Source organism: Anabrus simplex, chromosome 5 (assembly GCF_040414725.1).
Source record: "Anabrus simplex isolate iqAnaSimp1 chromosome 5, ASM4041472v1, whole genome shotgun sequence".
Taxonomy (NCBI): domain Eukaryota; kingdom Metazoa; phylum Arthropoda; class Insecta; order Orthoptera; family Tettigoniidae; genus Anabrus; species Anabrus simplex.
This window is the reverse complement of record NC_090269.1, coordinates 135027314-135040134: the sequence shown is the minus strand read 5'-3', so window position 1 is coordinate 135040134 and position 12821 is coordinate 135027314. Positions and strand designations below refer to the sequence as shown.

General features: G+C 41.8%; 1 protein-coding gene across 1 annotated transcript in view; it reads right to left on the bottom strand.

The window, feature by feature from the left end:
* Positions 1-12821, bottom strand: part of LOC136874689 (uncharacterized) — a 226509-nt gene that overhangs the window by 146364 nt on the left and 67324 nt on the right. Inside the window, exon 2 of the mRNA XM_067148328.2 lies at positions 10342-10435. Coding sequence (XP_067004429.2) covers positions 10342-10435 — 94 coding nt within the window. The remainder of the gene's footprint in view (positions 1-10341; positions 10436-12821) is intronic.

Genomic DNA, 12821 nt, shown 5'->3' with positions numbered 1-12821 from the left:
ATGTTGACATAGTACAATGTTGACATACATACCTGGGTAAATAAATAAATAAACAAACAAACAGATAGAAGTAGTTGGCCTTGAACTTGCTGTGCCGAGTGAGACGAGTTCTTAGTCCAGATATGTGAACAAAACAAGCACTGAGGTCATTGACCATGCTACACTTTTAAAGGCTACAGAGCAGATTAAAGGCGATCTATCACAAGGCCAAACTTAAACATGTAACAGAACGTAAGATGTAACTCTGTCACATGAGAAACGAAACACACCCGGGCTGGGGAAACAAACACAGATCTTGCAGCACTGTCTTGAAGCACAGGACAGAAACATAGAAGTATACCGGCACACGACACAAAAGTTGAATTAAAGACGGAAAAAGTATTGTGTCACATGAAACTAAACTAAATAATAAAAATAATAATATAAAAATAACAATAATATTAATAACAAAACATCAAATATGAATAACAAGTATACGACTTAAAAGAGAGTAAAAAGAGGAATAAGACGAAAGTATGAACAGGTGAATAATAATAATAATAATAATAATAATAATAATAATAATAATAATCAAACGAGAAAAAGAGTAATAAGAAGAAGTTCAATATGAGTAGTAGCAATAATAATAATAATAATAAGACTGAATAATAATAATAATAATAATAATAATACCGGTAATGTTATTTGCTTTACGTCCCACTAACTACTCATACTGTTTCTGGAGGCGCTGTAATTTAGTCCCGCAGGAGTTATTTTTACGTGCCAGTAAATCTACCGACACGAGGCTGACGAGCTCCTTCGAATGCCACCGGACGGACCCAAGATCGAGCCTGCTAAGTTGGAAACAAGAAACCAGTGCTTTAAACGTGTGAGCAAGTCAGACTGGCCACTTTTATTTTGCTTTATTTTACCATTACACATATGCTTTTCGTTTGCAAGCACGAAATAATAATGTAATTTTTTACGTCCCAATAACTACTTTGGCGGGTTTTGGAGATGCCGAGGTGCTGGAATGTTTTACCGCAGGACTTTTTTTAATGCAAGTAAATCTACAGACACGAAACTGGCGTATTTCAGCACCTTCAAATACCCCCGAATTGAGCCTCCATCGAACCTGCCAAGATGGGATCAGAATACCAGCGGTCTATCGTCCGAGGTACTCAGCCCGGCATTAGAGCTTGGAATACGTTGGTCGTGCGGTTAGGGGCGCGAAATTGTGAACTTTCATTGGGAAGATACTGGGTTCGAACTCCACTGTCGACAGCCCTGAAGATGGTTCTCCGTGGTTTCCCATTTTCACATCAGGAAAATGCTGGAGCTGAACCTCATTTAGGTCACGAACGCTTCCTTCTCACTTCTACCCCTTTTCTGTCCCATCGTCGCCATAAGACCTATCTGTGTCGGTGCGACTTAAAGCCAATTTTGAAAATCATCATAATTAGGACATTATACAACTGTCGAGATCCATAGTTATAAACGATGAGAAGTATTTTCTAGCAGACATTATTGGCGAGTAGTCAATAATAATAATAATAATAATAATAATAATAATAATAATAATAATAATAATAATAATAATAATAATGGTATTTGCGTTACGTTTACGGTTTTCGGAGACGATGAGGTGCCGGAATTTAGTCCCGCAGGGGTTCTGTTTACGTGCCACTAAATCTACCGGCACGAGTGTGACGTATTTGAGCACATTCAAAAACTACCGGACTGGGCCAAGTTCGAACCTGCGAGGTTGGAGTCAAAAGGCCAGCACCTCAACCTTCTGAGCCACACAGCCCGACAGGAGGCACGAAATGTAGGTACGTTTAATTTATTTATTTGTATAACATGTCCATTATTCGTTTGAAGTAAAACGTTGGCTGTGCTTGCCTAATTCAATTCAATCCCATGCTTGCTTTCGTTGGCGTAAAGACATAGGTTTTCAGGTCATTTCCATACTCACTAGACCACGGGGCTGACGACCACAGATATCCCAATCCCCTAAGTGACGTAACAGCAAATGAACCAGTATTAACGCTGACAATTCGATACAGCTCCAGGGTCCGAAACCGATAACTAGGGTTGTCTGACGGAAACTAAATACTAACAACAAAACCAGTCTGGCGAGAATGTAACGTAACATGGTGAACACCGGTAGCAGCCTTCAGCTGTTATCGTAGTTCAGTTGCTCGTAAACATAAAACCAGTTTGGCAAGTATATTACGTAACATCTCGTCGCATTACAAAGGTAGCGTTCAGCTGTTACAGTAGAACCAGTTTGGTACGGATGGCGCGTGACTTGCCTGTTGTCAACGGAAAGCTATTCATTCGCAGAACGAGGCATACTACCTATTCTAAAAACATCATATCACTTTGCTCTCGAAAATAACTTCCGCGGATTACTAAAAGTTTGATATATAGTGGTTCGTCACATCGTTCTCTATTGCTACAAGAAATATCTGCACGTATACACCTAACACCCTGTATAGGAAAACATAAAGGTCCAATAATACTGCATTGAAGAATTTCCCTTTTATTATTACAGGGTCAGATAAAGCTTCGCCTACTCTAATTCTCTGTTTTCTAGAAATATTGCCACTCATTCAATCACTCTTTTGTCAAGTCCAATTGCACTCATTTTTGCTAGTAGTCTCTCATGATCTACCCTATCAAATGCCTTAGATAGGTCAATCGCGATACAGTCCATTTGACCTCCTGAATCCAGGATATCTGCTACGTATATCTTGCTGGAATCCTACAAGTTGAGCTTCAGTGTAATATTCTTTCCTAAACCCGAACTGCCTTCTATCGAACCAGTTATTAATTTCGCAAACATGTCTAATATAATCAGAAATAATGCTTTCCAAAAGCTTACATGCAATGCATGTCAAACTGACTGGTCTGTATTTCACCTTTATGTATAACACCCATTTCTTTTCACAAAGGGGCTACTATAGCAATTCTCCATTCATTTGGTACAGTGAGATGGTCCTAATAAACCGTTGTGAATTGATAGTCACCATCTGGTTGCGAATGAAAGTCAATGAGATCAACCTGGCACCCAGAATTGACTGTTTGAACACCATAAGCTAAGATAAATCTGGACATCTCTGCATGTTATATTATGGTACTTTGACTTCAAGCATTTTACCACTTGGTGTCCGGCTCTATGGCTAAATGCTTAGCGTGCTGGCCTTTGGTCAGAGGGGTCCCAGGTTCGGTTCCCGGCAGGGTGGGGAATTTTAACCATCATTGGTTAATTTCGCTGGCACTGGGGCTGGGTGTATGTGTCGTCTTCTTCATCATTTCATCCTCATCACGACGCACAGGTAGCCTAGGGGAGTCAAATCAAAAGACCTGCACCTGGCGAGTCGAACATGTCCTCGGACACTCCCGGCACTAAAAAGCCAGACACCATTTCATTTAGTCTCCACCGAGGAGGCCAGTCGTTACCTGAGCATCATGCAGAATATCATATAGTTATTTATCATAAACATAGTACTTAATCTTGCCTTCTTGAGTAACAGGTTGTATAAATTTCGTTATTCTATTCACCTCGAGCACTTCATATCTCTTCAAACACCTGTAGGCTTCGCCGTCCCTCTTTCGCCCAGATTTTTGTGATTTAACCTTCCTGATAAGCGGCTCTGTCCATGAAGACACAATTATAATTGGGGTTTCCCCGTTCCACTATAAGATGTTCGTAGAACTTCACTAATTAAACCATAGCTGCACTGCTGAATAACGTAACAATACATAACTGGTAGGGAAAATGAGTCCACCTATTCAATGTAACCAATCGCAACTTCTGTCAGTAAGGATCATAATGATTCTTTTTATCGTACGACGACAATTACATTTTTGCCGAAGGCTGGTGTGCCATGAAAAACTTTTAGTCTCACCTGCTATCGTTTGTTTTGTTGCCATGTGCCTTATTATGCTTGCAAGCTGTCTTGTGTATTATGAAGTTGTTGGATGTATTTTAAATGTATTCTTAATTTGCTATGGGTGACCCCTTAAAATAATAAATCATTGCCCTTGTTCCCCGCATGGCTTCAGAGAAACTGAGAATGTTCTCGCTCTGAAGTGCCTCCCTTCGAATCGAGGTCTCCCTCTTTTCGCTTCACGCCCCTTTCCCTTCTTCTTCGCCACACTGAGGGAGTTGCGTCAGACTTGACCTTTGCCGCTGCTCGCGGTGGTCTCGCCTCCGCTTTGAATTGCCTGCAGGCACTTGAGCTGTGCACTCCCTTGTCGGGCTCTTCCGTGGCCTTTCATTCCCGGTCACCAAGCGTGAAGGTAAGAAAGTGGGATTTCGTTTCTTTTTCTTAGAATGTTAGTGTATGGGATGGGTCTGAGGTATTAGAAAACGTTTATTACGAACATGTATCCATAGTAAACTTGTAATGTTTTAGCTTCTCTTTTGATAGCTTTAAGGGTGTAGAACAGTTGGTGTTTAGAAATAGGTTGTATTCTCATTTGTAATGATGCGTTCCCCTTCAGGGAAGTGCCTCTACTATGGGTGATCTGAACCTCCGTATCTAGAGGAATAAGTTATTGCTATGTCGGGCAAGTACTTGAAGGTTGTAACTAACGTTGTATTTTGATAGTGCTGTCCATTACTTGGGGGCTTTTCTTAACATGCCTTTGAGAATTGGTTCCGAAATACGGAGGCTGTTTACTAGTCCCGCGTAACTCAGTTTCCCTCTTAGGATTAAATCTGTTTGTGTTCTCCCCTCATTTGGAGAGAGTTTTAATTTAAATTGTAATGTTTGTTAATATTGGCTAGTATGGTTATGTTCAAGGTGTTCAGAGTAAGAAACTTTTCTCTCACTTGTTGTAAAAGAAAAGGTACCCGTTAATGAGGGCTGACTCCCACTTTGTTTTAAGATGCTTATAATATACTCTAGTTCTATTGTATTACTCAAGATATGGGTGATTTTTATTGTGTTAAATAACTTCAAATTTTGTGAAAATGAACGAAGGCGACTTATTCTATATGTAAAATAAAGTTTTGGGCATATTTTATTTAAGGTGCCTCATTATCCAGCCCCTAGGCCTACCGCTTCTTATAATACTGCTATTGGACGATATTATCCGGAACATATCTGGTAGCAGAGAGTGGTTGAATGGGGCTAGTGTAGTGTTGGATGTACTTGACCGTTCTAGAGAGGTGTTCTCCCGGATTTTTTCCGTCATGGCGTACTTCGGTTTGGTTTTTCCACTGCCAAAATGACTACCCGTGATGTAGCCTACCCTGGGTCTCTCCGAAAGGAGGGGTGGCTTTATGAACTGACCATTCGTAACCTCGAATCTCGAGGTACGATCAAGAATGATTAGGCATTATTGCGATCCAACTTAGATAAGCCTGTTATTGTGCCTCGCTATACTGACAGCGAGGTGGGCAGTGCCGCGTCCCTGATAGATACCAACTTAACAGATATTATCTCGGTTATGGAATTTTTGGAGAACGATCTGGCATCTAGTCACCAGATGAGGAGGGTTCAAACTCATGTTACGCATTATGTTCAGCGAATTAGGGATCTTTTGTCATTAGAGATAATGATGAGATGAGGAGCCAAATGAAAGACTTGGAATAGAGAGCGGCTACTGGAGAAAATTGATTCGTGGCTAGCGAAGTTGTTAGTTAATTCTAAATCTCCCCCTTTGGCCCCCGCTGTAAATGGAGACGACTCGGGTAAATCCATAGAGAATACGGAGGTTGGAGAGCAGCTACTTGCAATCTATTTCATCATCGAATATTTCTACCTTCTCCAATATCCCTCATCCCTTGACGCTAATGTTGAAGGGTGCCCCATATTATTCCGTCAATTCTGCTAGCGACGTGGTAGCCTTTCTCCGCTTTCTAGTGGAGTTCCATGACCATGCTCTGGTTTCTGGAATTTCGTATACCTATCATTTATCCTTTGGCGAGTGGGGTTTTGTTTCATGGGATTCCCCCTGTGGGTGGGGGCCGTAGAATAACACCTACGGTATCCCCTGCCTGTCGTAAGAGGCGACTAAAAGGGGTATCAGGAGCGTGGGTTGGCGACCACGGGGCCCTGAGCTGAGTCCTGGCATTGCTTCCACTTACTTGTGCCAGGCTCCTCACGTTCAACTATCCTATCCGACCTCTCTTGGTCACCTCTTGTTCATTTCCGACCCCAACGCTATTAGGTTTACGAGGGCTAGGGAGTCTCATTTTCACGCCCGTCGTGGCCCTTGTCTTCCTTTGGCCGATACCTTCATTTTTCGAAGTGTCGGATCCCTTCCATTTTTCCCTCTGATTAGTGTTATATAGAGGATGGTTGCCTAGTTGTACTTCCTCTTAAAATAATAATCACCACCACCATATTTCAAAGGATTGTTAAGACTATCGCTTAAGAGGCAACCCTCCAACAATTCCGCGCGCATTTATTAACGCATTAGATGCCGGCTAGGTCTTTAAATACGTTCGTCCAAAAATTATATTTCAGAGTTCGGCGAAATAATGAATCGTTAGCTGATTTTAATTTGGACATAAAAAATTACGCCAGGGTTTTCGCCCACCATTTTTCAGAAGAGCAGTTTGTCTCGACCATCGATGAGGCCACAAACCCTTCGTATCATTCTTATTTATGTTTCGCGGCTCATCCCCGCAATTTTGCGGAATTGGAGGCGATGGTCTTCGCCGCTGAAGGAGTTCGTCACGCGGACACATTACGGACGAGGAGTATTTCGCCGTTGCTCAATGTAACCGGCGCTACCGGTTCTCGAAAACCAGTTAATCAGAAGAAATGTTACGAGTGCGGATCATGTGAGCACTTGCGTAACCATAGCCTTTCTCGGCTTTCGGGCGGCCGCCCAGCCGGCTTGGGCACCAATGCCAATGTCCCTCTTAGGAGTGGCAATATTGTCTGCTTCAAGTGTGGACTTTCGGGACACCTGGTGAGGAATTGTATTGAAATTTCAGCGTCCAGCTGACTAGGTAAGAGGGGTTTCGTTGCTTACGATCCCCCAGTGGCTAATAGCACTCATGGTGCCTCTATACAGCATGTATCGGGTACCTATCCGCCAGAGTGCTTTCGGATCACCGCGGATGTAAAAGGGAGTGTCCCCTTTCTTAAGGTGGAAATGGGGTGTGAACCTGTGTCAGCCTTACTGGACTCGGGCAGTGTGCTTTCCTTGGTTAGCGAGAAATGGTATGCCGCATATAAAGCGATATGTAAATTTCCTTATTTAGAACCGGTCTCGGTTTTGCGTGTATCAGCCAACTCTTCTAAGGTCAATGTCATGGGTTCTTTCACTAGTAAAATCCGTGTTTCTTATTTTTCGTGGAAGTTTTCCTTTTATGTAGCCAAGGATTTGTCTTGTTCCGTCATTTTGGGAAGTAATTTTTTCCTACTCCGGACAGTTCTGGATTTACAGAATGGAGTTTGTCTGTTCAAGTTTTGTCAGTCATTAAAAATCCCTTTGTGCTTATTTAATTGTGTCCATTCGTTCGATTGTGCGCCCTCAGAGTGAGATGGTGTGCGATCTTTACCTGAGGATCAGGCGCAGAGTGTTAGGGAGCTGTGCGACAACTTTTCGGATGTGTTCTCCGAGGAATTAGGCATGACCAACATTTTGGAATATAAAATTGAAGTATCTGATTCCACTCCCGATAGGATTACTCCTTACCGGTTGTCTCCGCCTAAAATGAAGACCCTGAAGGAGATCATCGATAAGATGCTTGGCCAGGGGATTATTCAACCTTCTACTTCTGCTTATTCTTCGTCCATATTTCTCGTCCCTAAACCTCAGGGCGGGTTCAGGCATGTCCTGAATTATAGGGTTCTCAACAAGAAAATTGTGTTGCTGTCAGTCCCGCTCCCGGATTTACACTCTTGCTTCTCCTCGTTTAGGAGGGCTAGATATTTCACGGTATTGGATCTGTACCAAGCCTACTATCAGACTCCTCTTGCCCCTGAGTCGCGGCATTTGACGGCGTTTGCCGCCGACTGGCATGTATACGAATTTCGTCGCTTGCCTTTTGTGATTTCGACGGGTGCCGCTGTCCTCAATAGGCTTTTAGATAAACGATTTTCGGATATCAAATTAATTTACTTATATCATTATTTGGATGATCTAGTGATTTATTCAGAAAGTTTTGAGGAGCACCTGTTGCAAGTTAAGGAGTGTTGACGCGTCTCCGTAAGATTGGGCTTACCGTCAAGCTTTCTAAGGTGTCTTTTGCCATGCCCCAGATGTCGTTCATTGGGCATGTTGCTTCGCCTGACAGCGTCGCTGTGGACCTTTCGCGCTCCCAGGCTATTCGTGAGTTTTGTTCTCCCCAAGATGTGAAAGGGGTAGCCCGGTTCTTGGGCATAATATTTTTTTTCGGAAGTTTATTCCGGACTTCGCTAAGCGTGCGGGCCCGCTTAACTACCTACGTCGCAAAGGGGTTTAATTTGTGTGGGGCCCATCTGCAGGCCGCTTTTGAAGACCTTAAGTTAGAGATTTCCAACGCCCCTATCTTAGCCATGCCCGATTTTTCAAACCTTTTATTGTGCAAACGGATGCTTCCGCATCCGCCGTGGCTGCCGTTTTATTACAGGACTCATAATTCGGGATGCGCCCCATTGCTTATGTATCCAGGACTCTGTCTGCTCTCGAGTCGAAATATTCTGTATATGAACTTGAAGAGTTGGCGGTGTTATTTGCCCTCGATAAGTTCAAGATGAGCACGTTAAATTTGAACTGGAAACCGACAATCAGGCGTTGAGTTGGGTCCTGGGAAGACCACGGAGAACTGGTCCATTAGCCTGTTGGGCGATCAGAATCTCGGCATTTCAGTTTGAGGTGCGCCACATCCGGGGGACGGATAATGTTTTAGCCGATTCCTTAAGCCGTATGTATTCTTCCGAGGGGGGTGCAAAATGACCAACCTTTGGACTCGAGTCCTCTGGCTTGCTGGATAATTCCGCGGCCTTTCTGTCCGACACGCCCTTGTTTTATCATGACATAGCGAAAATTCAGGGAGAAGATCCTGAGTTAGGACCTGTGATCTTAGATTTAGAGGAAGAGAAACCGGTCGCACAGGTCGCTCCGTACGTTTTAAGGAACGGGGTCCTGTGTTGCCCTTCTCGGAATGATAAAAGGATAAAGGTGGTGGTGCTCGCCGTTCTGGTGCCCATGATTTTTAAATATTATCAAGAGTCCCCTCTTGCTGGCCACCTTGACGTGTTTAAAACCAGAGAGAAAATTTGGGAGAATTTTATTTGGAAGGAGTTGGATGGTGAAGTGCGATAATTGGTCAAAACTTGTAAGATTTGTAAGACCAGTAAACTACCTCTGACTACTGAGGTAGGGTTCTTGTCTTCCACTCAAGCTACTCGCCCTATGGAGCGTATATTTATTTACTATGTCAGGCCTCTACCCAAATCGAAAAGGGATGGTAATAGATTTATTTTCATCTGTGTCGACGGATTTACTCGCTTTACGTGGACCTTTCCTACAAATTTGCTACCACTGACACCACGGTAAAATGTTTGGAAAGCATTTTTTCTACCTTCGGCCTTTGTCAAACTTTAGTCTCCGATAATGCGAGAGCTTTCACATCCAATTTGTTTAGGAAATTCTGTTTCGGTCTCCCGATCTCGCACGTCACTACACCCGCGTACAATCTTCAGCCGTCGTACGCGGAGAGGGTCAACCGTACTTTGCGCTCTGCCCTTACCGCCTTCCATCGCGAGGATATTTTGAGATGGGATACCTCTGTTCCTTGATTAACCTATGCTTTTAATTCTGCGGTCCACGAAGCACACAAGTCGTCGCCCTTTTCTCTCAGGTTTAGGCTGGTAACTTATAGTCTAACTTGCCTGACTTTAGGCATTGCTTCCACTTACTTTCTTGTGCCACGTTCCTCACATTTATTTATCCTATCCTGCCTTCCTTGGTCAACTCCCGTTCGTTTCCGACCCCGGCGGTATTAGAGCATTCGAACCTAGGGAGTCTTTCATTTTCATGCTCTTCGTGGCCCTTGTCATTCTCTGGCCATTACCTTTATTTTTCGAAGTGTCGGACTCCTTCCATTCTTTCCCTCTGATTAATATTCATAGAGGATTGTTGCCTAGATGTACTTCCTCTTAAATCAATAATCACCACCACCACCACCACTTATATGACTTTATGTGTACTTGCCTGCAGCCTAACCTGAGATCTCTAGGTATAATTATAAAATTATGCGACAAATATATTCATTACAAAAGGAACCTATGTATATTCGCCACTAGAATCACGTACTGTACCAACAATGGGCCCTGCGTGCTGGTAGACGACTAAATGGCTTTAAAATGAACGACAGTTAATGCATAAAAAGAAGTGGGAACATACCTATCATCTCCTTTACACTGTACTGCTTTGTAAGTTCCATTGCTCTCGCACGAAGGTTTCCAGGTTACGGTGCTATCTTTCGGGTTGCATGGTCCTGTAATCAAAATCAAGTTGCTGAATATTATAATAATAATAATAATAATAATAATAATAATAATAATAATAATAATAATAATAATAATAATAATAATAATTGTTACGGGGTTACCGCGGTGGACAAAGCTGAGAGAAGGTGTGGGCATGAATGGGTCTATCTAAGACAGCCAAAGACTAATTAAAATTTTATAATTAGTGTTATATTTCTTTTTTCGGTTATCTTTTGCTTTTTTAAAGACAAACTTTATAATTGAGGTACAAAAGTTCATAATATAGGGTAACCATTTTAGAATATCGAATAACAACCTTGAGCTTCCTAATTAAGCATTTTCCATTAGCGCTGCGGCTTCTTTCAAGAAACAGTCAAGGAGACGAACCTCCCAATTTCTTTCACAGAGAATTCAAAATATCCAGTGTTTTAAGAACACCTTTCGCTCCACAAAACTACCTAGGAGACTTCTCTCCAAACATTATACCACACCGGCCTTTCAAAGGCACCATTTTATACTTGGAAACTTAGTTCCAGAAAGGTCCAGGCCTATCAAAGGCACAACCTACTGTACATTTTACAATTCAAACCGCATTCGCTGTCTTAGACACTCAACAGTCTAATCTCGTAACATAAAAGAATGCAATAGAATTTTACAGGGATCTACGGGGCCTTTGTGGAAAACAACAGATTAAAGTTATTGGTCCAAAACTCAAAATGATAAGAAGGCGGACACTTGCACTTCTTGAAATTTGCTATTAAAAGATTGAAGCCGTATTTGGGCTTTTGGCCCGAAGTCACAGACGCTATGCCTAAACTACCGACGGGACTAGATGGAGAGAATATTTAAATTACAAAGATTTCAAAGTGAAAACGTTTACAAAATCATAGTCACCTCGAAATCAAGTATCACACTCCCTATTCCCTGATTTCGGCTAAGCTCTATTGGCTTGTTTGAAAGTTACATTTTAGAAAATTAAAGTGACTTTAGTGGAAATTGGAAACCTTCCCCTCGAGCTAGTTTTCAAAGACTATCACTTAGAGCTTCCATTACCTTTGAGCCGGTGGATTACTCTGCGATGGACAGGGCTGCCCGACTCCTTTATAAACATACACACTAGATTGGAACGATGAATAAGACCCTCTGGTCGAAGAATGTGCCAGCTTTTATACCCGAGAGGAAGGTTCTAGAGAGCTCTGGGCTAAGGCCCGACACACCGCCAATTCTTATTGGGTAATTAAATAGACACAAAATAGCTGTAATTCGTTAAAAAATAAATATACAAAATTTTCTATTGGCCAGCATCCAAAGTTGGTGGGAAGGGATCGAAGTGTTGCAAACTTTGACGCACCAAAAACAAAGAATCATAAACTCAGTGTAGTAAACCTTAAAATAAAAATGTAGTTAACAATTTTTATCATTCCTCTTCACACCAGGGGTCATAACATCAGTTTTTAGTAGAGATATCTGTTGACAAAAGTTCAGACTTCTTGGACTGGTTGGTGCGAGTTTTAGATTTAAGATGGCATTTCCAAGACGTTTGATTTCAATGAACGGGGCGGGTGTACTTCCTGGTATAATAATAATAATAATAATAATAATAATAATAATAATAATAATAATAATAATAATAATAATAGTAGTAAAAATTGTTACCGATTTTTCGTGGAACGCAGAGGTGAAAGAAGGCGCGGGCTGGAATGGGTCAAAGATTGACTCAAAACTTTAAAATAAAGTTAAATCTTAAATTTTAACTAAAGTCTTCACTTGGTGAAAAAACAAGGTTTCAGGTACAGAGCAATTGTGGTACAAACTCGACAAACAGGAAAACCAAGAATTGGTAAGTTAAAATTTTGAGCTTCAAGCCCATAATTTACACAGGTTCCAACATCACTAATGTAGCATTTAGTTAGGTAGATAAGGATATAAATCTTCCAAAATACAATTTTCAAGAGCACTTTGCTCCAACGGTTAAAAGTTACGGCCTACCACAGGCATCACTCAGTATTACACAAATATCTATTACATTATCAGAAAAGAGCTTACATGATCTTCAAATTCTACCAAGGAGGCTGCGCTCCCAAACACTTACGGCCTACTCAAGGCAACTTTTAAATTTGCATAATACTTTACAATGTCTGGTTTCTCTAGGCACAACCTAAATTTGCCAAGACAGTGGCAGTTGTATTTAAGAAACAATACAGGGGTATCGAGTACCCATACTACTGGGCCCTCGAGAAAAGAACTTTTAAATTACTGGCCCAAACTAAAAAATATATGGAGGCGTATACTTGCGGTCCTTGAAAACCAAGTTAAAACCCTACTTGGGCTTGCAGCCCGATGATGCAGAGGCTAATCCCAAACTACTGAGGTGACTAGATGGACAAATTAATT